The sequence below is a fragment of the Talpa occidentalis genome, unplaced genomic scaffold (genome assembly GCF_014898055.3).
Source record: "Talpa occidentalis isolate TD23 unplaced genomic scaffold, MPIMG_talOcc4v2.1 talOcc4.3, whole genome shotgun sequence".
NCBI lineage: Eukaryota > Metazoa > Chordata > Mammalia > Eulipotyphla > Talpidae > Talpa > Talpa occidentalis.
In genome coordinates this window covers 57071978-57096319 of record NW_023603184.1, presented here as the reverse complement: position 1 = coordinate 57096319, position 24342 = coordinate 57071978, and the positions used below count along the sequence as shown (strand labels likewise).

Below are 24342 nucleotides of genomic sequence, written 5' to 3'. Positions count from 1 at the left end.
CTTTTATTAAGTAGTCCCACTGCCTCTCACCTACGTAGTTTCTGCTGGGTAGATAGTTGTTACTCTTATTGGCGCTCCATTGTAGTTGTGCAGCTTTTCTCTTGCTGCTTTCAAGTGCTTTTCCTGGTCATTTACTTTCAATGTTTTTACTGTGACATATGTGTTTGTATGTCTCTTTCTATGTATCTTATTTGGAATTCAGTGAGCTTCCTGGATGTGTAGATTGATTTTTTGGATAAATTTTAGAAAATTTCAGCCATCATTTCTTGAATGGCTGAATGAATCCCTATTACACACTCACATGTATGTTGGTGCTGAATATCTTTTCCTCTCTGGTATATCCTTCGATCTATGTTGATGCAGTTCATGGTGTCTCATATTTCTCAAAGGCTTTGTTCATTTTTCTTCTTTTTTCTGTTATTTACCTTGCATAATCTCTGCTAATCTCTCTGCAAGTATGCCAGTTCTTTTTTCTGCCAGTTCAAATTTTCTGTTGAGCCCCTATGAAGAATTTTTACATCAGTTTTTGTATTTTTCAACACCAGAATTTCCATTTGATTTTCTTAAGATTTTATTTATTTATGCATAAAAGAACTGACCCCAGGCTAGAGATGTGGGAGGTGAGAGGATTCACCAGAGACAGAGTGGGGAACAGAACAGGCTGACTGACCGAAATACACTGCTGAGGGGAGCAGCGGGTGAGTCAGGAGAGGTCTGCTGTGCCATGTGGGTTGCTCCCTGGCTGGCTGGGGATCAAACTCATGCTGCAGAGGCTTCATTGGTTGCATCTTAACCCCTTGTGCCACCAGGGAGGCCCCATTTGATTTTTTTAAAGATAATTTCTATTTATTAATAGTCTCTACTTGATGCAACATTATCATCAAACATTTCTTCACTTCTTTATTTGGATTCCTTTACTTCAGTTTATAATAGCTACTTTGAATTCGCTTTTTTGATAAATCTGACATCCATTCACTCTCAGTTTCTGTTGCTTGCTTTTTCCAAGCATATGGATCATACCTCCCTGTGTCTTTGCGTATCATACTTTTTTAGGGGAGACTAGATATTATATATAATATTTTATAGCAATAGAATACTGCCCCCACTGGGAACTTGTTGTTATCATTTGCTTATTTGTTTAGTGATGCAGTGAATTGTTTTAGTGAAGTCTGTTTCCATCCCCACTCCCACCCCCAGTGATAAGCCTCCCATCTTTCTCTTCAGGGATAACTTTATCCCTTTTTTGCCCACAACCACCCATGGATGACAGTAGATTTGACCTTTGAACAACCCAGGTTTGAACTGCACAGGTCCACCTTTACACAAATTTTCTTCTAAACAATGTAAACCGATAGTATTGATACAGTATAATACTGTAGATATCTTTTGTCTTCCTTATTATTTTCTTAATAAAATTCTTTTTCCCTAACTTACTATATTGTAAGCAAACAGTATAGAATACATAAATATTCAAAATGTATGTTAATTGACAGTTTATGTCCTCTGTAAGACTCCCAGTCAACAGTAGGATATTAGTAGTTAAGTTTCTGGTCATCAAAAGTTATATAGAGGTCTTTAACTGTGCAGGGAGTTGACATCCACTGTTCTCCTCACCAACTGCTCAAGGGTCAACTGCAGTTTTGGTAGGGCTCTGTCTTCTCTTTCCCTGACTATAGCCACAATTAAACCCCACAACTTGGAAGCCAATTGCTCTTTTTTTTTTTTTCAACAGTGCCCTGTGGCATAAATTACTCTGCAAATTAACCCTTTGCACTCCGAACCATTTTATGATATTTTGATTTAATTACTTGTGCCATTTCAAGGCACTTCAGGGAAACATGCATGTCTCAAAAAGTTGTGTTGAAATAACCTCAATTCCCCGTAATCACTAATAAATTGCAATGTCCCCTGAGAGGGGACATCCGAGTGATATGCTAGAATTACGATGTCCCCTGAGAGGGGACAGCGGAGTGCAAAGGGTTAATCCAATCAAGTTCTGACCTCTTTGAAGGAATAGTTTCTAAAGTCTGTGTTTGGCATTTATTCTGACCCTAGAAGGCCTCCTAGCAAATGTTTTATTGCCTGTTCTTGCCTGCAAACTAATAGAGTTATATTCTAGGCTATGTCTTCATTAGATCCATGAATCTCTTCCCAAACGCATTTTACCACAACCTCCACTGTTCTTAGGAATACCTTTAGGTTTAAACTTCTCCATGTTCTGTTAACAATGAAGTCAATTTCTTTGGCAAGAGATTATCAGTTACCTGTTTTGCAGCCTGTGCAGAAGTGAAATTCTTCCCCAGGCAAAATCTTTGAGCAAAACCTCTGGAGCATGGGTGTGTAGTGATGGCAGGCTTCTGTCTGTGTGTCACTCAGTGAAGGATACAGTTCCCTATGGTTTCCTCAACTTGCTTCTCCTGACATGGAATCATAACCTCTCAACAAGGGGAAGCTCTACTAGAACCCCAATATTTTCAGCATGCCAAAAAAAGAAGCCCCCACCACCACCACTTTCACCCTGCACTTAGCCTCAGCAATAGATACATGTAATAGGATGAGAAATGCTGCTACCCCAAGGACAAAAGCTCCTGAGCTGTGAGATGAGCAGAAAAGGAACCCTGTGTTCTTGGCTTCAGTCTTCTGGTGTGGTTTTGTTATGGCAATTTCCCAGAGAAATCAGGCGGCACTCAGAGAGGTGGAGAGATTTAATTGTCCCATTGGCAGGATCAGTGGGATAGCTCCCAAAAGTCTGATCCCCAAATTGCAGGAATGGTAAGGTTTTACACAGTTTGTAAGAGGAAGCTTGTCACCCCACCCATCATAGACTTTCTTTATTGTTTGGGAAGGGGATCAAGGTAGCCGTGGCTACTACTATGGGCAAGCAGCAGCAGCACACTGCAGGAACTTTCCGCTCCAGCAAGCAGCAGACTTAGCAACTTCCTGCTTCAATTTTTCTGCCTTATCAATCTGGGAAAGGGTAGAGAAAGGGCATTTCTTTAAATACCACAGATTCATACCTTTCTTACCGAATTTTTAATTTAAATGAAATGTTGTGCAGATGTTTCTTTATTTGCTATCTGTCATTAGGACCATTCCCAGGGGTTTTAAGTGGTTATTTTAAAATAATTTTCACCAGATTCACTGAGGAATGGGTTAGTGGAGCATGTCACATTGTCCTGTGAATTTGATCTCAATTTTCCCTGTTTTTATAACCCAATATAGGTGAGGGTCTTACAGGAAGTAAGTTGTGTACTCGTGCCATAACAACTCAGTATCAAGAGCCATTGCTTAAATTTCCTCATTAAATCCCTGCTGGTAGGCATGCTGCTTTACACAAAGTGCTCATAGTGTCTCTTGCCACTGATACTGATGTCCCAGCAAGAACTGTCTTGAGAATCCTTAAAATAGGGAGGAAGGGCATTAACAGCTACACACTAGTAAAGCACAAGTGGTGAGCGCTGGAACCAATTCCATCACTTTCCAAGTGACTTTTCAACTGAAAAAAATGTGACTAATCAGATAAAGTTGTGAAAGTTAAATAACATGCAAAGCATTTAGTATGCATAATAAATACCAGTTAATATTTAAGACATTGCTAAGCACTGTTGCATATTCCCATATCATTTCATTTCCACCTCACAATCCTGCAGAAATAGTTGTTAGTATCATTATTTGATGCGTGAGTGTTGTGCAAGACCGGGTAGGTTCGTTGTCGATTCTCACAGATTAAAAGAGAATTCTGGAGCCCTTGGTATCATTTTACAGGTCTTTAATGCTGAATCAGGGGACAGGCCAGCAGTGAAGAGATAGCAATTGAGCCGACTAGCATCAGATAGATGCTGCTGTGATCGCCAAAACTGAAGAGCCCCTTTAAGCCCTCACTTCTGGGCATATGTCTGTATTTGCGTATGCATGTACCCCATGCTCTGTGGGCCCAGGTGTCCATAATCAAAGGTGCACCTGCCCTGAGCCCACACCTCTCGGCCCAGGGTATCTGCAACCTAGGAGGAGTGAGAGACCACAGGTGCTGGCCATAGAGGCTAGCGGTAAGAAGGCAGGGGTTGGGGCAGGGGGGCTGAGCTACTCCATTTTCCCTACAATTAGGAAAGACTTAAGAAGTTGAAGTAATTTACCTAAGGTCACCATTAAGAGACAAAACTGGGATTGGACCTAAATCTCTCTGGCTTGTAGAAACTAGAATAGGGTTAATTAGGAGAGATAAGAGAGAGTAATCACCAGCCTTAAACACTTTTCAGTCACATAGAGCTAGCTATCTGTACAGATGAATTGCAGTTCCTACATATTTTGCAGCCATCCCAAGCCGGGTAGATTCACCGTTGGTTCTAGAAATTCAAAGGTGAATTATGGAGCCCTTGGCATCATTTTCACAGGTTTTAGTGGCAAGCAGGGGAAACAAGCCATCAGGGAGACAGCAGCCTGAGTCCCCTGTGAATATATGCTCTTTTCTCTGGGCTTTCTCTGTCATTCTCTTGTGGTCTCTTCCTCTTGTAGCCGCGTGCCTTCTCTGAGGAATACCGCCCTTATATCCCTGACCTCTAGGCTGAGGTGTGCACACTTGCACATGGGCACACACCCAAGCGCAGGTGTCCCTAATCAGGCATGCTGGCCCCACACCCGTGCACCCTCTACAGTAACAAGATCAAGGCTGCAGGTGATAGCAGAGTCCAATGGTGTAAAAGCCTGACCAGCTTCATTTACCCTACACTGCATTCACATGCCTAAGCCTCTGTGCTCTTTTCTTATATATTGTATCATTGTTAACTCAGATGATCATACATACATAGATATGTACACAGACATACATAGATTCATAGGCATAGATTAAAAAAAGAAGAAACAGAAATTTCTTATAATTACAACCCCAATCAAAATCTCTTAACTGTTGGGAAAAGAAGAAAAGGAACTTATGAGAAAAGACTTTTCATGTGGTGGGTTGACAGCTGAGTCACTGAGGTTTCCCTGAGGTTCTCTGAGCTTTGAACGTATGCATTTTAGCTACCATTACCACTGTGGTCTTAAGGAATATAAATCCTTTTTTCATACCAGAGTTCGGTTTCTCACAAAGACCAGGATAGCTGATTCAAATAGGGTTTTGCTGAAGTTGTGGGCAGATTTAAAAGTCTTGGCTCAGGAAAAACCTGGCATTTGAGAATTTGGCTGACAGTGCCTTACACAGACTAGATCTTCCCAGAGCTGCACAACTGTTGCTCTCTCTCCTGAGGACCACACAGCATCTCAAAGTCCTGAGCCAATGAGCAAGTTTTGCCAAGTTGGCCTTCTGCTGGATTCCAGGCCTGACTCATTGCCCCATCAGCATTCACCTGGCATCAGAGCCTAAGGCCAGCACTCGGGCACACTGGGACAGGAACACGTGGTGGCTAAGGAGGCTGCCCTCATGGTGCATGGTCTTTAGGGCAGGCAACAGATACACTTAACTGCTGACAGATGGCAATAGGTGCTGGGAAGGAATTAATGAAGAATCACTGAGAAGGAAACAATGAAGTATCACTGAGAAGGAAACATTCTCTGAGATCTGGAGGTTGAGAAGGAGCCTTTACCATGAAAAGCAGCGAGAAATTCATTCCAGGGGGAAAGTCCCTGAGGCAAGAAAGAGAAATAGCAAGAAGGCCATGGTGGCTGGAGTGCAGAGAGTTCTATACTCCAGGAAAGATGGCAGGATGTAGAGAGACAGGTCAAATTAGAACACACAGAGTCCCAGGGTCTTGCTCACTGTGAAGAGAAGCATCTGTTGGATTTGAGGCTGGAGTGTGATGTGGTATGAGTTACATGTTAGTGCTCCCTCTGGCTGCTGGGTGGCATAAGATTAGTCACTGAAGCTATTTTCCAAAAGACAGCATGGTATGGGAGCAGTAAAAGACATGAAGAACTCTGACACTTATTTTAGAGGTAAAATGCAGACTTGCTGATGCAGTAGGAGGGGTGTGTCCTGCCTGTGATTCATGTGGCCAGTGGCCCTCTCCTTCCTCAACAGTTCATCCTGCCCACTAGTGTGTAGCTCACAGATCTCAACAGGACAACCATGGAGAACACAGAGGATGACCACCTTCCCCCGTACCCTCTTCCTGAGAAGCCTGCACTCCTGGAGGAGAGGAGGGAGGAGCTGTTTTACCCAAGGAAAGACTGAAGGCACTGGTAGATGTGTATGTGCCAAGTCTGGAGTGGTCAGGGAAAGGCACGCAGGGTCCCCAGACGAGAAAGTAAACTGAAGGGAGGGCCTTTAAGGAGTAGATTTGGCTGAGTCACCTCCCTCCATGCCCATCAATGGAATGCCAGCAGTATAATTAATAGTATAACAGCAGTATATATTATATATACCATATATAATACATATAGTACATTACAGTAGTGATATAAATATAAACTGAATGTATTGCACTTGCACCTGCTGTTACTAACATACTTATCTGATGGGCAACAGGGGCTGCCCACAGGACAGCAGACAATGCCGGTTCCTGATAGTACAGAGTGAGGGGTACATGGGGCTTAGGGAAGGAGGGTGCCTACAGGAAATCCTTCACGGAGGGAATGACTTTTCCAGCAGCTACCCAGGACAGACTGGTGTGCTGGGGGTGGCAAGCGCCTCTCCTTCACTCCTCGCCATCCTCAGTATTTCTATACTTCTGCCACTCTGCACTAGAATCAGCTTCGGGATGATAATGCCAGGGTGGGAGGGGGCAGCACTAAGGCTTTCCCTCACACATTTATCCCCTAAGGTGAGGCCAAGTGTCGGGCAGTTTGCAGGACGCGCCCCGGGAACCTCGGGAGCGCTCGCGGGCGTCTGAAACGGCTCGGAGGCGGCAGCGGCTCCCTTCCCTAGCCCCACTGAACCCCAGAAGCAACCAATGAAGTCCGCGGATCCTGTGTGCTCGGTTGCCCCCAATTTTGTTCGTGCCTGCTACTGGACTTTTCCAGACACTTTCTAAAGCCTTTGGCCTGGTCCCTGACTCAGCCCTTGGCCCCTCGTCCCGCAGAGCCCCTGCCCGCGGGGGGCGCGGACGCCGGGACGTGGGTGCGCGAGTCTCGGGAGTCGCGGCAAGAGATCCCCGCGCGCAGCGGGCCGAGCGCCTCCCCGGCCGGGGTGCGGGGCTGCTCGCGGGATCCCCAGGCTGCTCGCGGGGTGCCGGGCTGCTCGCGGGGTGCGGGGCTGCTCGCGGGGTCCCGGGCTGCTCGCGGGGCCCCGGGCTGCTCGCGGGGCCCCAGGCTGCTCACGGGGTGCCGGGCTGCTCGCGGGATGCCGGGCTGCTCGCGGGGTCCCCCGGCCGCCGCCTCCCCGCCAGGAAGCGCCAGGGCGCGCCCCGGCCTCTGAGGGCGCGCGGGGCGGAGGAGCGCGCGCCCCGGCTCTGCTCCCGGCGCTGTCGCGGGGTGCGCCGGCCGCGTTCCCTTTGGGTCCGACGCTGCGCCGGGCGCGAGCGGCCCAGGGCAGCCCGGGGTCCCCGCGCCGCGTCCCCGCCCCGCCGCCGGGGCCGCGCGCCTGCGTCAGCGTCCCCCGCCCCCCCCCGGACGCGCCGCCCGCCGGCCAGCGGGGTTCGGGCCGCCCGGCAGCCGGCGCTGGGGGCGAGCGGGCGCCGCGCCCCTCCCGGGGGCGCCTGGCCGGGGTTGGGCCGCGCGCGGCGGGCGGCGGGCGGCCGGGAGCCTCCTCCGCGGAGCCCCAGAATGTCGGCGGACGCGGGGCGGCCGCCGCCCGCCCGCCCCTCGCCCGCCGACGGCGGCCCCGGCTCGCGCCCCCAGTCGCCGGGCGCGCCCCCCGCCGCTACCCCCGAGCCCCGGGCCGCGCCGCCCCCGAGCCTGTGGCTGGAGCTGGGGGCCGCCGGCCGGAGCGCGCCGCCCTGCCCCAGCGAGTCGAGCGGGCCGACGAGCGGCGACCTGGGCAGCAGCAGCAGCAGCGGCGGCGCGGGCAGCAGCAGGGGGCTGTCCCCCGGCTCCGACTCGGACAGCAGCGGCGTGGTGTGCGGGGGCCGCGGGGGCATGCGCGGCGCCCGGTCCCGCTCCTGGAGCCTGGAGAGCCTGCACTCGGCCACCGCCGGTAAGGGCGCCCCCCGCGCCCCCCGCGCCCCCCCGCGCCCCCTGTACCCCCCGCGCCCCTCGGCGGCCCCCGCGCCCTCCGCAACCCCCGGCGCCCCCCGCCCTCCCCCGAGCCGCGCGCCCCGCGGCCGTGGCCTCTCCGTGCCAGTTCGTTCTCGCTCCCCCTCCCGGTGCCCTTCTCCTCGGCTTCTCCCCGCTGACTGCTCTTCTGTTTTAGGAGGCTCCCCCGGACTCCCCCACCCTCTCCCGCCGTCCTTGGCCACTGCTGCCTCTGGGCTGCGCGGGCTCCCCGCGACCGCCGCCCCCGGGGGCCCGGAGCCGGGCGCGTTAAGCCCGGACCCCGCGCGTGAAGGTGAGGCTGGATCCGGCCCCGCCTGCCGTGCGGCCCGAGTCCGGCTTTCGGAACCGCCCCCGGGGCTGGACCGCCGCGCAGAGCCGGGTGGACTCCCTGGATAAGGGGTCCCCGAGTCAGGGTGTCTGGTCAGATATCAGGAGCGAGGCTCCCAGCCCCGCGAGGGCCTGACTCTCGGCGTCCAGAGCACTGTGCCCCGAGGCGTGCTGGCGCTGGGGCCCCCGCCCCGGGCGCCTCCCTTCGGCCGTGCCTCTGCCTGGAGGGCTGAAGTCCGCACGCAGGGGAGGAAACCCGGATTCCTGATTAAGCAAGGCAGCCCAGAGTGGTTTTATGAATGGTGCCGCCTACCCCTGGCTGGTTGCTGCGCCGGATCCCTGATGTTTACCTCATACAAACACTCCGCTAGTTTTCTGGGGGCCCCCTTCAGAGGGAGCTGTGAGGAAAATAGGTGCTTCCCGGGGATAGAAGCGCAGGAGGTAGTGCACCTTTATGCTTCTGGGATGGCGAGGGATGCAGCCTGTGAAAGCCCAGGCCCCCTGAGGGGGCGCGGAGGTGATATTCCAGAAACTGGGTCAAAGCAGCAGAGCCCAGCGGCGTGAGCAGAGCAGGGATCCAGGCAGTCACAGGGCCGTCCCCTCCCCCAGGACGAGCCCAGGCCCTGCTGGGGAGGCTGATGTTAAAGATGGCCCCCAGCCCAGCCGGTTGTGAGAGTACCCTGAAGGGCTTCCAACTCTGGGAAGAGCCACTAGGTTTAGGAAAGGGATGGAGAGGATGCCTGGGCCTCTGCATTCAGGCCTCGGTGACTCTCATCTGCTCCACTCCCCAGCCAGCATGAAACAGAGAATGATACAGCTGTTGGTACCGCCTCCAGCCAAACGTTTTCCAGAATTCTGCACTGATTCCCTCCCATCCGAATTCCACTGAAACTGTCACCTCTCTCGGGGATTAAATATTGATAGAACCCACCTTGAGAAAAGCAAAGTAGATAATACTTTACATGGGATTTTAAGCAAGCTGCACTGGTGGGGTGCTGCCTGTGCACCGAGCAGAGCCCCATCCTTCCAGGGGTGTAGCCCTGTGAGGGGTGCACACCATTCGCTGTTGGCCTTGCATCAGCTCTTCCCACCTTATGTTGCTTAAAACCCAGACCTTCCATTACAGGGGCAGCTGAGTCCCTTATGGAGCAGTCTTCTGGGCCATGACTTTTACCTTTGCTACCAGCCCCCCAACATCCCTCCCTCAGCCCCAGATTTCATGCACTTGTAGCTGTTATTTCCAAATCTTAGCAAAGTTGAACTGATCTAGGGAGTGCCTGAATCTCTGCTCTGTTCACCGGGGGCAGAAGTAGAATATGGAGAGGGAGTCCATGGAGGCACCCTAAGGACTGCCCTAAGCCTCCGTGGGACTATTCCCAGTCCCAGTGGGGGCAGGTATGCTTTCCAGCTCTGAAAATGGAAGGAAAACCATTTTGGGCAGCTGTATCATAGAGTCACAGGGGAGGCATTTTAAATGACCTCTTCATCCTTTACCTGTTCCCATCCCTCCACCCTCTAGTTCCTGCCTCGTGTTGGGAGACCCTGTTTTGTAGTGTGAAAAGGACTTCCATGAACCCTGTAAAGCTGTGTGAGTCTGTGACGTGATCTCTCAGTAGGATTCCTGGAGAGAATTGAGCCCTGATGTCCTAAGACACCCAACGTATGCCACTCTTTTCTAGAATGGTGCTAGCTATTTGCCATTCTTGGGAGGAATTCAGAAAATGAGCACCAGATACAGATTGTCTTTACATGTGTGATTGAGGTGAGGAAATCTGGTTGGGAAGGTTGCAATGACGGATAACTTAATGGGAATAGGAAAGGGAAATTAACTTGCTGAGCATCTTCTGTCAGCCAGGAAGGATCCCCAGCTTACCTCAGGAGCCATGAAAAATCCAATGAGGTAAATAATTATTGTTATCTTACAATCTAGATAGTAAAGTAATCTCAGAGAGATCCTGCTAGGCCATGCCTCTCCGGCCCTTCAGACCAGGGCCTGTGTGATATGGTGGGGCCCTGGGCTGGGTCTGAAGTGGAGCTTGTGCTGGGCCTGATGAGGGAGGGCAGCGTGTCAGGAGGTTGGCGCGTTGAGGTAATGTCTTGGCTACTTGCACGCTCACTGTTGTCTTTATTCAATAATCACAGTTTCGGAGGGGCGGGGGTTCCCGGCCACCCTATTGTCAAAATGAGGACATTGAAATCAAGATCTTGCCTCTTTTCTTACCAACTCTAAGGGTCCATGATTCCAGTCAGAGACATTGTGGCGGGAACTCGGCGGAGAACTGGTGTGCTTCTGTGTGACCAGTTTTTTGAAACTTAAGACAAAGGACATGTGCATTTAATTGAACTGTATTGATCTCTTTTTTTTAATTTTTTTTTTTAGATTTTATTTATTTATTTATACAAGCACTGGGTACAGTCAGAAGCGCGGGAGGGTGAGAGAATTCACCAGAGCCAGATCAGGGAGCAGAACAGGCAGACTGACGGAACACACTGCTGAGGGGAGCAGCAGGTGGCAGGAGAGGTCTGAGCACCATGTGGGACTGGGGATCGAACTGGTGCTGCAGAGGCTGCAGGCAGCTTCGCAGCCCAGCGCTCAACCGCTGCACCACAGGGGAGGCCCTATATTGATATCTTAAGAGAGTTTAAGCATTACCAGTAAAAGATCCTTAGTACAACTTATTTTTAGTTGTCATGTTTGTGAGGGAATATGTTGCTGGACATTTCTGAGGTTGTCAAAACTAGAGAGGCTAGTTGAGAGTGGATGGCTGCTTACCCGTAGACAGAGTTAGCCGGGAATTCTAGCAGAGAACTGTAGACTCTCCTTGTTTCTGAACGACTTCTTGAATTGTGACTGTCTCAGGTTGTCACTTCCCACTGAAATCTCACATAGATCCTGGTGTGGTGAGGGTGTTCCCTAGAGGCAGCATAAGATGTAGCTGACAGGCGACCTGCCATGGCTCTCCCTTCTGCCCCACTATTCTCATTGCCCGCGCCCCACCCGCCCTCAGCTTGGCTTTCACACTGCTGACACTTGGATTTCTAAATTCTTGTTCTGAATCCGTTGTCTGATTGACTTAGTCTTGATTCCGGCGCTGGGGGCTGACAGCTCTGCTAACTGTTCTTTTCATGGTCAGCAATGTATGAGTTCCTCTTGGGAGAGGACCACCCTACTCCCACTTTCCTCTGAAAGCTCCCGCATGTCTTTCCCGCATGGCTTATGTGGGAACCAGACCTAGGAGGAGGTTAGACCTCTTTTGCCATCACCATTATAAAACTTACCCTTTTCCCGGCACAGCATTCAGTACTGGAGGTAGACATCATACAAGGGCCCTGCCCGTAAGGAAAGCACAGATTATGACAGTGCTCTGATAGAGGTCAGCCCAGTGGGGTGATGTGTGTGTGTGGGGAAGGGGACTAAGCCACTCTTGGTGGAAGATTCTCTAGAAGGACTTACAGAGCTGAGAAGAGCTATTGTGCTTACAGTTTGTTACAGCAAAAGCATATTGATTAAAATCCAATACGGCAGAAGTTGCATAGGGCAGAGTCCAGGAGAAACCAGGCACAAGCTTCCAGGTTTCAGGCAGGTAGCGAAAGCATCAGAATAAAATTAAAAACTACCTGTAAAAGACAGAAAGTGGCTGTGGTTAACTTATTACTGATAATTTTTAAGGTGAAAGATGTGATGGGAGCTCATAATAAGAACAGTGCAATGGACTAGGACGTTTGGTTACTTCTGCAGCATGCAAAACAAAATAATAAAGTCAATCCCAAAAATTTAGACCTCATAGTTGTAAACATAATGACTAGCCCTATTTTCCAAGAAGATAGCATTACATCTAACTTGTTAAAGTGGATGAACATAATCTTTACAAATAAAAAATCCTCCTGATAGACAATAATCCTGACAAAATTATATTAGGAATAGACTGTGCATACAGCTAGAATAGACAAAGAATATCTATAAAGAGATTCAGTCCCAAGCTTCTGTGTATAAATTAAACTCCACAGATAAGTGATATGAATCCCCAGTTAAAAACCTCAGGCCTCTTAATTGCTAGATTCAAGAAGTGAAACTGCAAGAAAGTTAGCTTTCAAAAAATAAGTGAATTTATTGTATGGGGACTATAAAATAAATATTTAAAAAAGAAAAAAATAAGTGAATTTATGACTAATAACACTTTTGTATGATGTCAGGCACATGGTCAAAGGAAGGGCATTAGCAATTCTCTAAGAACTTCCCATACATCCTACCACTCCCAAAGTATTCTTAGTAATAGTTCACCCTTCAGATTTCACCTAGGGAGGGCTCTCCTCTCACTTGACACCTCTTCCCGTTCAGCTCTGCAGTAGTCATGTAATCAAATAAACCTGACTATTTCTACCACTTGTCTGTTTTTCAAGGGGGAAAAAGGAAACACTTTTTGATTTTTCACTGTCTTCTGGGAAATGGTAATGACAGTTTTAGGCGCCAGTGTTATCTTTTAGGATTTAATTTTGAAAGGCAAAATATCAAAAGTTGCCAGATTTAAAATACTGAGACAATATTGTGGGTTACTAAGAACATGACTTTGGTAGCTGTTGAGCCAAATTAGCAGTGAGATATTGCTAAAATAAAAATGATTTAAAGGCTAACTCTTAATGAAGAAAGTTTCATGTTAAATAATCAATGATGTGTCTTAGTCAACCTAAAGCACAAGGGATGGTTTTGATAATATACACAATCTCCGCTATCTCTGAGATTCCACAGAAAGCAACAAATAACTTTCTGCATTCTTTTATTAAGAGCATACCAGTAATCCAAGAAAATTTTTCCATTTTTGGAGAGAAAACCACATTTTTTTCTTTTGCATCAGTATAATATTTGATACTAAGGCTTCTCTGAGAATCTGACTTAAAGATGCACCAATCCTTAGCTCTGACCATGACAAGTAGAATTCCCCTACAATTTTCTATTGTTTATCTGCAACCCTTAAGTATGACTTATCAAAATGAAAAAAGCAAACACATTCATTAAGACCCAACTATATATAGTCTTTCTATAGAATATAAATATAAAAAACAATGAATATGTAAACTCAAATTATATTTAGTAATCAGTGCTATCCTGTCTGACTGAAAAGATACAGGTCTTTATTGAATATTCATTCATGAACACCAAGGTTAAGTTACCTGAAAATCTTGGAAATTATCAAGCTGACATACTGTTGAAAGAATGCCAGAATGATTCAATTTAGTACATTTTTCATAATTTTAAACCTTTAGTGAAAGTAATGTTACACAATCAGTAAGCCCTCATGAGTTTAGAAAGAGCATAACCACATAGAATAAAAATTTCATATATTATTTAACGCCAATAATTATTTAACAGAGAAGACATTATTTATTAAACTAGCCATGTCGAAGATTTACTTAAATTTTGTGAACCTGAATTCTAATTTGGTAATACTATCTGGAGTTAGCAAAATGTTACACAAATAGTGAGAGGGAAAGGCCTTTCTAAATCACAAACATGAGCATGCAGAAAGCTTATAGCTTCAAATATAAAATGTCAGCTGTGCCAAGCAATAACATAGAAATCTAAAACTCACCAGGCTGGAGAGCCACTTCCCAGTGGGCATGGAGCTCTGAATTTGTTTGAGCTTCAGCTAGACAGAAAGAGGAGACTAACAAAACAGAGTCTGTCATCTTCCCCTCCACAGCAGCAGAGCCCTAGAAAACATTAATCAGTTTACCGAGATCGCCAGATGGTCAGACCATGACACTGAATGCAGCCAGAGTCAGAGATTGAGGGCAACATTAAGCCCTGGCCACGCTGCTGCTGAGCACGAGTCCAGAGCACAGGACGGGGAGTTGGACACAGTTGCTTCCCCATCACTAGTCACCTGGGTGGAAGAAACAGGTGCCTGAAGGTTGGTCTGGCCCCATGCAAGTCACGTAGGAACTGCAGACAAAATGCACTGGGCAGTCCAGGAGATGGTTTTATTCAGGCTGTTGCAAGAGGGAAAATGTTTTGTAATGAGAATGGTTTCAAAGAAGAGAGAGAAAGTGGGGGCTTAAGAGAGAGAAACCAGGGAGTTGTTGAAGAGGAGGGAGAGGTGGTTTCAAGACTCGGGAGAGCAGGGTTGTCCTTTGTGCTAGACCTTTCTCTCAGCGTGAAAGGAGGTGGCGTCTCCATTTTCTGGGAGCACAGGGTTCAACTGAAGTTCAACATTGTCGGAACTGTTCCCTCCTAATTTTGGAAAAAGATTGTATAAATTTGGAATTTTTTTTTCTAAAATGTTTGGTGTAATTCAAAGTGACAATTCCTGGAACTTGAGAATTTTGTTCTTAGAAGGTATATTTATTTATTTTTACTAGGAATTCACTTCACTGGACAGATATGAGATTGTTCATGCTTATGTACTTTTACTGTTTTACGTCTTCAAAGGAAACGGTCCATTTCAACTCAGCTGTTGAGTATATGGGCATATATATTCACAATGGTTCCTTACTGTGCCTTTAATATATTTGGAGTCTGTTCTGTTTTATTATTATTATTGGTAATTTTTATCCTTTTATTTTTTAGTCAGTCTCGCTACAGGTTTATCAGTTTTACTGACTTTGCAAAAACAACCAGCTTTTGGTTTCATTAATGTTTATTTTTCTGTTTTTAACTTCACTGGTTTATTCTCTTTATTACTTCCTAATTTCTGATTTCTTTGGGCTTAGTCTGTTCTTTTTTCTAGTTTCTAATAGTGAAAGTGTAGACAATTGATTTGAGACCTACCTTCTTTTCAAAGGAAGCATTTAAACCTACAGATCTTCCAGTAAGCCCCTCTTTTTCTGTATCTCCTAAGTTTTGATGTTATGTTTTTATTTTCATTCAGTTAAAACTTTCTAGTTTCCCTGATACTTCCTCTTTCACCTATATATTATCTAGAATGTTTTAATTTCCAAATTTTGGGGGATTTTTCCAAATACCCTTTACTGACTTCTAGCTTACCTAAGTTATGGTCAGAGGATACATTTTGTACGATTAGTTCCTTTACAATGTTTAAAGTTTTATTGTATGGCCAGACTATATTCTATCAGTAAATGTTGGGTGTCAGTTCCATTTTGAAAGGTCATTTTTATTTTTATATAAGGATACCAATTAGGAATACATCAAGAACTAAGCTGAGCTAGAGAAAATTGAGTTGCCAAGGGTTGGAGTAATCGAATAAGCCAAAAAGAAAGTAACTGCCAAGCCTTTAATCACTCACTGGAATAGTATAAGACAGAAAAGAACATGCTGACACCAGAGTTCCATTTTCCCCTGGAATCAGTGCATATGAGGGGACTATACTTTGCTAAGCTTGCCCAGAACAAAAAGATTCCTGCTGTTTTGTCCACGATGGGGAGAAGCCCCCTGGGGGAAAGGGCAAGGAAGGAGTACAGGTTACTGAGTCAGAGTGAGAAGAGTATCTCAAGGTGTGTCCTCTCCACTCCCTAGCCCAAGGTTTAGCAGAAGCACCTGGAAAAGGCATCTGCTGAAGACCACTCAAGAGGTCTCTGGAAGAGGCACCTGGGCTCGGAATGCAAATCCGTGTAGGAACCTGGCTGTCAGTGACCAGCGCCCTTGACTGCAGTGCCCTTGAGGGGCTGCGCGTGCTCACCCGTCTGCCTGGCAGGGGCAGCTTCTGCAGCAGCAGTTTTTTGTAAACGGTTGTGATCGGAGCTGAAAGAGCACACATAGGAGTGTGGCCAGGAGCTGGACTCCATAGTCTTTTGTGGTTATCTAAGCAAGATATGGTGGTGACCAGGAACTAAAATGCTAATTTTGAAATCCAACTTGAACATAGACTGCAAAGATGTTGAAGAAGCAGTATTAACAAAATAGATTGGTATCGTAAGTTAGATTTCCTGGGAAACACACTCAAAGAATTTCAAGTCCAGGATGTTTATGAAAGAGTCTTTGGGGGCGGCACTCATGAAAGGAGGGAAGGAGCGGCAAGTGGATGGAGGGAGAAGGCCAGCTATGATGCTGATGCAGTAACAGCCATGGACTCTTCCCCAGAGTCCACGAGAGGTAGGATGTTTCTTCAGAGTTGTCTTGGCTTGGGCTGAGGGGGCTGGAACTTTATCTTCCACGTAGGTTGACTGGAGCCACTCCACTGAGGGTTAGCACCTTGAGTGTGGTAGGTCTTTGAAGCTGTGGCTGTCCCTGCAGGACTATCCCCAAAGACTTACCTGTCAGCATCATTGCAGCATGGCAGCTATGGTGATGGTTCAGAGAACAAGAGAGAGGAGTCTGTAGCTCCCAAGTCTTTGACTCGGATGCCTGGATAAGTGGAGATGCTCTCACGTAGTTCAGGAGTGAAAAGATTTAGAGGTGGAAGATGCTGAATATTATCTGGACGTATCGACAACTTGGGAATCAATAAACAATGATAACTGGGTCCCCTTCTTCCAAGTATACAAGGAGACAGTTACTTTGATCATGATTTTATTTTCTATAGATCATGTTTTTATTTTCTGCACTACCTAGTGCTTTGACATTGTGGGGCTAGGGAGAATTCCTTAACCCTGAGGAGAATTCCCTGTCCAGGGCTAGCTAATTCCTCAAGATAACAAACACTCATCTAAAAATGTGCTCTCCAAATGCATAGTAACCAATCCAGAGCCCACACCCTCTCCTGCCTCCTACACTCAGTACCACTGAGCCCCTACTCTGACCCCAACGTCAGAGACCAAAGAGCTGGTGACAGCCTCTGTGTCCCGGAAATGATTCCAGCTATCCAATCCTAAGCCTGATGAGCCTGCCTTGCCTTGCCTTCCCCTCCCCACTGAAACTACAATAAAGGCTCTCAGATTTCTCCCACTCCCTGTGCCTCCTGACCCACCCTGATACTGTCCCATATGTGCCGTGCACACCATGCCATGCCTCTGATTTCTAGAAAACTGAGTATGAACTTACACTTTAATGACAGTCATTTCCATGGCTGTATGTCTTACCAAATCCTGGGTACATTTTAAAACACTAATTACCCCGGAAATGATCATTTAGATGACCTCTGCTTCTTGTCTGGTCTTTTTGGCATCTTTCTGCCCATCACTTGCCTCTGTAGTGGGTAGCTGAAAGAACATGCGCTGAGAGGATGCAGCTAAGGAAGAGAAAGAAGACACACCATCCTCACTACGGATTGTTGTGTCTGGTCCTCACAGCAGTTCCACTGAATAAATAAGAATGATGGGAACTCAGCGTGTAAATAGCTGACTCATGGGGATCACATCGTACAGCTGATTGAGCAGCTAGCTGAGCTGACCTAGGTCTATCCGATTTCCATTGTCGGCTCCATCCTATCTGCCTCTCATCTGCATTCTTGTTTGGTTTCCATTGACCAAATGAAGAAATTGACACATGGGGAAGTTGTCCAAGGCAATTAGCATGAAAGTAAAACTAGAAACATGTATCCCGGAGTGTGTGACTTAGGGCACTAGTCTTGAGGGAGGCTACATGGATAAAGGGATCCTTGGATCAAGTGATTGGAGCATGCAGGTTAAATTGCAGAGCTTTTTAATTTTCTTATCTGCATGATAGCACTTGCAAAATTTATGTGACTCGTGCGTGTGTGTGTGTGTGTGTGTATGTACATATGAGGAACACACTTAGCTGAACACATGGTTCAGTTTCTTGCCTGCATGGAATGCTCCTGCCTTGCCTGGGCTCTGAGTTCAAGGACAGGGATGGCCGGACAGGGGAGACGTTAGAAAGGAAGCTTCTAACTGCGCTCACTAATGCCAGGCAATAATGATGTCAGCGAATAATTCACGTTAAGAGGGGGGCATATGAAGGCCAAGGTGGAAACCTTCAGAAAGTTTCATAGAGTTTCAGACACAACTCTGTGATTTGAAGTCTTAAATGAAAATCCAACATGCGTAAAATATACTGACGAGGGAAAAGATGGGATGCGGATGTAAAACGAGAGAGTTGCTTAAGCAAAAGAAGAGATAACAATGTGGTGTCACTGAGAGCCTAGGGATCAGGCAGAGAGTGTGTGTGTGTGTGTGTGTGTGTGCGCGCGCGCGCGCGTGCGGGGGTGGGGGGTACAAGCCTTGGGTGCTTGTTTTATTGATGCTTTTCTTTGATCAGCTTCCTTCTTTGCTACAGAAAGCCATGTCCCAGGTTGCCTGGAGCAGCTGACAGGTCAAGGTCAAATGTTGTAGTCTGTCCTAGAGAGAAACCGCATCTCCCATTCCCAATTCCAGATTCTTGTGGGATGGGGGTGAGGGAAAAAGGGGGAGGGGTCCTGATGGCCTTAACATCTGTGATCATTTGAGGTCAGCACAGTCGTACTTGATTTTCCAGACACGTTCCAAGAGGTATCTACTGCAGAGAGGTTTTTTTTAAATTTAAATTTTATTTTTATATTCCCCATACAATTACAACCCCCTTATTTTGACCCCAAGCCCTCCTTTCCCCGCCCCCCACCCCCCATAGAGTGTCTCTGGTTCATAGTTGTTTGTTGATTTTGATATTTTCTTTCTTATAGTTATTCATTTTCCTGGTCCCTTATTTAAGTTTTCTAGAGTCCTGCTATGAGTGAGACCATCGGTGTTTTTCTTTTTCTTTAAAAATATGGAACTCTTCACGAATTTGCGTGTCATCCTTGCGCAGGGGCCATGCTAATCTCTGTATCGTTCCAATTTTAGTATATGTGCTGCCGAAGCGAGCACTGCAGAGAGTTTTTAAGACTCATTAAAAAAAAGCTATTTATACACAAGAAGCTGTGAAGACACTGATTGCTAGAAAACAGAGCTCAGACACTTGGTAAGACAGCTGAGGGCCAAGGCGCCGGTGAAGGCTGGTGAAGTTGACTCTGGGTTTGCCTTGGGTGGATTTGGAAGTGCAGCTGTTCTGTGCTCAGGAGGCAGAAAGGGGCTGAAGTGGGACTGCAGGACCAAGTTCAAACCCTCCATTGACAACCTCAGGGGCAGGCTGGCTTGGACACCCAGGAACAGAACTGAGAGTTCTCACTGGGGACATGCTTCATTCCATCAGTCATTTTCAGGTTGCTGCCGTCTCCCCCAAGAACACAGGAGTTTAAAGAGGCCTCATGTGAGACAGGTGAAATTTGGGGAAAATATTTGGCAAAAGGTGCTTAATAAATGTGTGGAAGTTCCTGCTCATCTGCTCTCCCCCTTCCTCCTGATTGCTCTTGGCGATCTGCAGGCTTTGAAGCAGTCTCCTCTCCTCTACTGCCTCAGTGGGCTGCCTTGAGGGGGAGGTTAAGTTGGTCCCTACAACAAAGCTGGGGGAATGAGACCCTTTCACTGTGCCCTCAGTCCTCTCCCCAGATAGGGAGCAGGCCCAGCTTTTCTGTATGTCCTGTGTGCCTTTCTTTGATGTTTCCACCCCGGTTTCCCGAGACCCAGTGATGAGTGGTGCGAGCACCACAGTGCGTGGTCCGGCCGTGAGGGTGCGCCGTGTGCCCTGCGCATGCACTAATACAACAGAAAGGTACTGTCATTACGGAAAACTTAGGAAAAAATTCCTTGAAATTTCCCAACCCAGAAATCATGGCTCTTAATATCTTGGTGTATATCTTTTATTATTAACAAAATGAGCTTATATGGGATATTTGTTTCATGATCTTTTTCTTTACCCACTAAATAATTTATTGTGGGCTTCTCTGATGGCATTAAAAGTTCCTCAGCAATACTATTTTCATGACCACATATCCGTCCATTTTATGGGTATGTTGTGATATTTTTAGTTAATAATTTATTGCTGAGCATTTAAGTTGCTATTTATACTTTTTAAGCTTTTTGAGCCTTATTGGATAACCTTTTCCACTTATCTTTTGTATTTATCCATGAATATTTTCTTAAGATAAACTTCAAGAAAGTTTATTTGTTGGGAGAAAATATGTAAAATTTGAAGGTTTCTGATAATTTTGAATTAGATTTAGATTGCAGTTTTATTTACCATTTACTACAGATCCCTGGAATTGTAGAGGTTATCCTCTATAATTTTGATAATATTTAAAGTTGATGCACTTATGTTAAGAAAATAAACTCAAAATGTCTTATGAAATACTTAACAGAAGCACTTTACATTTTTAATATTAAGCATAACTATGATTAAAAAAAGTGGGAAGAATAAATTTAAAGGAATAGACTAAAATATGCATAACCCATCTTACCAATAGATTCATTCTTAACATTTTGATATTTTTCCTTTGCATTTTTTAATGTGCAATTAACACAACCGAGATCATTCTGTAACTTTCATGTGGTAGTTCTGCGGGTGTGATGTGTGGATGGTGAAATGTATTGGACTCATCTCCATCAGCTTTTGGCTGACAGGGCACATGTCCCTCCTGCGTCCCAATACCACAGCACTGGCATGAACATCAAGCAGATGCTCTGGGTAGACCTTGTCTGAAGGACTCAGAGAGTCAGGAAGAGCTAAGTTGCAGTCACTGTAGCGCTACATGGCACCTCACGGTTAAGACTCTCCAGGCGCCAGGACACAGACCTGCACTCCCCGGATTTACGCCCTTCAGCCTTCTACAGTGAAAGAATTACTCAATCTTGAGAAAAACATTCTGAATAGCTAAGGATTAAACAACAAACTCTGCTTTAACACTTTTTTACATTTTTACCCTAAATGCTTAGAATCCATTTCTTCCCCTGATTTAGTATAATCTAAAAACTTTTTTTTCTGTGTACTGATTAAGTATCAGCAGACACCAAAGAAAGTCTGGCAGTAGAATAAACCTACTTAAAGAGCAGACCCACTGAGTTCAAGTCCAGTTCTTGTTAACTGTTTGAACTTGGTTATGTTGTTCAATCTGGGACCTGAATTTTCTCATCTCTAAAATGAGACTAATGATACTTACTTAACTGAAATTGTGATGTAAAGTTCCTAACATTGTATTTGGCACTTAGCAGATGCTCAATCTGTGCTGAATCTTCTCTGCTTCTCAGGACCATTATTGGCTGTTCTGAGCTACGTCATTATGCCAGGTGTCAATACTGTGACCAGAGCTGTGGGAAGTGAAGGCTAAGGTCCACACAAACACTGCTCTCTAGAGGTTAAGTTTTTTTTTTTTTTTTAAAAGAGACTTAATAGCACAAAGAGAACAGATCCTTAATAAAGCAATTAGTTTTTTATCTTTATTTTCTAACTAAAATTGACCATATCTACTATGTAAGCTTCCTTCTGATTAGCTCGTTCTGTTTCATTTCTTTTCTCTGACTTGGAAGAGAGTATGTTTTATACATGTAGTGTTTTGGGTGGAGTGTAGACTAAGAAAAAATTCACCAAGTTGACATTTTACTGAACAACTTTCCATGATTTTTCTGTTAAAAGAAATTTAATTTTTTTTAAAGTTTTATGTATACAAGAACTGGGGTATAAGCCAGAGGCATGGGGTGGGGGGTGGGTGAGAGGATTCACCAGAGACAGAGTGGGGAGCAGAACAGGCAGATCTACTGAGACACACTGCTGAGGGGAGCAGACAGGAGAGGTCTACTGCACCATGTGAGTTAGCTCCCTGGCCAGAGATCAAACTCATGCCTCAGTGGCTGGTGAAAGCTTGATAGCACTGTGTCTTTAATCCCTGACCACCAAGGAGGCCCAAGAAATTTAATTTCATAGCTTCTTGATGAGTTTACAGCCTGTGAGCTACAATTCAGTTAGCATTTTGTATGTTGGTAAAGATTAAGATTACAGCTTCTGGTTTAGCAGGATGTTGAGCTCAGATAACTTGAAAAAACTTCCTTTATTAACTCCTCAATATGCTAGAAGAAATGCAGCAAAAATTACCTTAATTGCACTGCTCAACTCATAGGAATGAAGAGAAGGCCCAGGTGCCGGTGCTTGGAGGTGCTGAGGAAAAAATTGTTAATCACACATGCTTCTTTGCTGCTGATGGGGAGGAGGGGTAGTCAGCCTGAAAACATCCACATGGCAACAGGAGGTCAGGCCTGGGCCTCTGCAAAGCTAGGAGATGGAACGAAAATCCTTACTCAAAACTGACACCCTCTAAAAACTGCCATCCATGGAGGAACGGATGTGTTGCTCTGTTTTGTTTTTTATTCCACTCAGTTCCTGCTGTCTCTTATTTGGGTTCTGGGTAAAAAAAAAAAAAAAAAAAAAAAAAAACCCTCTCCTTGAGAACTTTGAGAACTTGAAATCTTGGACCTTACCTGATGTAAGTTCAAATTCGCATTGGCCCGTTTAGTCTGAGAATTACAAATGGAGAAGTTACCTAAAAATGTCCCCATTTGGTGATCACCCAGTGCATTTGAGAAATAGCCACATGTCTAGTCGTTCAAAAAGGAGTAGAGGGCCTCTCCTGGTGGTGCAGGGGTTGGGCGCCATGCTGTGAAGCTGTCCACAGCCTCTGCAGCCCTGGTTTGATCCCAGCCGGCCAGCGAGGGTCCCACGTGGCACTGCAGACCTCTCCTGTTGCTCCCGCTGCTCCCCTCAGCAGTGCTTTTGGTCAGTCTGCCTGTTCTGTTCCCCACTCTGGTTCCGGTGAATCCTCTCACCCTCCCACGCATCTGGCCTGTGCCCCGGTTCTTGTATAAATAAATAAATAATCTTTAAGAAAAAAAAAAAAAAAGGAGTAGAAGAAGGGACAATTTAATTTAAAGGATGCGTGGCTGCAAATTTTCCAATCTTTAACTCAACCATCACAGCATGCAAGTCATCATAGTGAAAGTGCAGAGACCCCAAGAACAAGCCGGTAATAAAGGCAACCAGATAGGGAGAGGTCAGATTACCCACCTTGCTTGGTAGATTGAATACCTACTTATTAGCAGTAACAATGGAAGCCAGAAGAATAAGGTTTTGCAGCCATCCCAGACTGGGTAGGTTCATGCTCAGTTCAAGTAGTTTCAAAGAGAACCTTGGAGCCCTTGGCATCATCCCCACAGGTTAGAGGACACAAGCCAGCAGGGAGACAGCAACTTGGGTCCCCCTGCGAATCCTTGTACACTGCTTCCTCTCCTAGCTGTTCTCTGCCGCCCCCCACCACTCTCTGTGATGACACCCTTATGTGCTCAGTCTCTTGGCTCAGTGTACCGACTCACGCACACCCACACCCTACTCCAGGTGCCACCATCAGTCATACATATAAGACCACAGGTGTCCATCATAGATGCCAATGGCGGGAGGGCGGAAAAACCTGATCAGTTCCATTTACCCTGCAAATAATAACTTCAATAATAACTTTAAAATGCTTTGCCCAAATAGAGTATCATTTAACAGTGAAGTTAAAGATACTGAGGCCCTTCTGTTAAATTTAAAGCAATATACTTCCCTCTAAACAGGTTATTTTGTATTCTTTTTTTTTTTTTAAGATTTACTTATTTATTTACACAAGCACCGGTGTACAGGCCAGATTCGTGGGAGGGTGAGAGAGTCAGACCGGGGAACAGAACAGGCAGACTGATGAAATACACTGCTGAGGGGAGCAGTGGGCGAGGCAAGAGAGGTCTGCTGCGCCATATGGGACCCACGCCGGCCGGCCGGGATCGAACCGGTGCTGTAGAGGCTGCGGACAGCTTCACAGCGCTGCACTCAACAGCCTGCGCCGCCAGGAGAGGCCCTATTTTTCTTATTTCTATTGAATGTCTGCTTTGGCCCATAAGTTAATTAGAAGTGTTTTATTGATTTTTAAATACCTGGTTTTTGTCTTTAGTTTCTGATTTGTATTAGAACATTGAAAAAAATGTCTGCATGATTTCAACATTTTGAAGCTTGGTTGATTTGGAGTCTTTCATATATACTAGAGAAGAATGTGCATTCTGTCTTTGTCAGATGCAGGAGATGTCATTTCAGTCAAATCTTCTTGCCATATTTGCTTGTCCTACACTTATCAGAAATGTATGACTGAATCTTCCACTAGGATTTTTAGT

General features: G+C 46.1%; 1 protein-coding gene and 1 non-coding gene across 3 annotated transcripts in view; one reads left to right on the top strand and one right to left on the bottom strand.

Annotated features, from left to right (window-relative positions):
• ARHGEF4 (Rho guanine nucleotide exchange factor 4) overlaps positions 1 to 24342 on the top strand; it is a 74807-nt gene that overhangs the window by 12316 nt on the left and 38149 nt on the right. The window contains exon 1 of one of the 2 annotated variants that reach the window (XM_037523161.2): positions 7657 to 8065. The exons of the other annotated variant lie outside the window; for it this stretch is intronic. Coding sequence (XP_037379058.1) covers positions 7696 to 8065 — 370 coding nt within the window. The 5' untranslated portion in view covers positions 7657 to 7695. Of the gene's footprint in view, positions 1 to 7656; positions 8066 to 24342 lie in introns of those variants that run through there. 2 annotated transcript variants of the gene reach the window in all.
• On the bottom strand, positions 19043 to 19146 carry LOC119256382 (U6 spliceosomal RNA). The gene has a single exon (XR_005127723.1). It is a non-coding gene; the product is annotated as a U6 spliceosomal RNA (small nuclear RNA).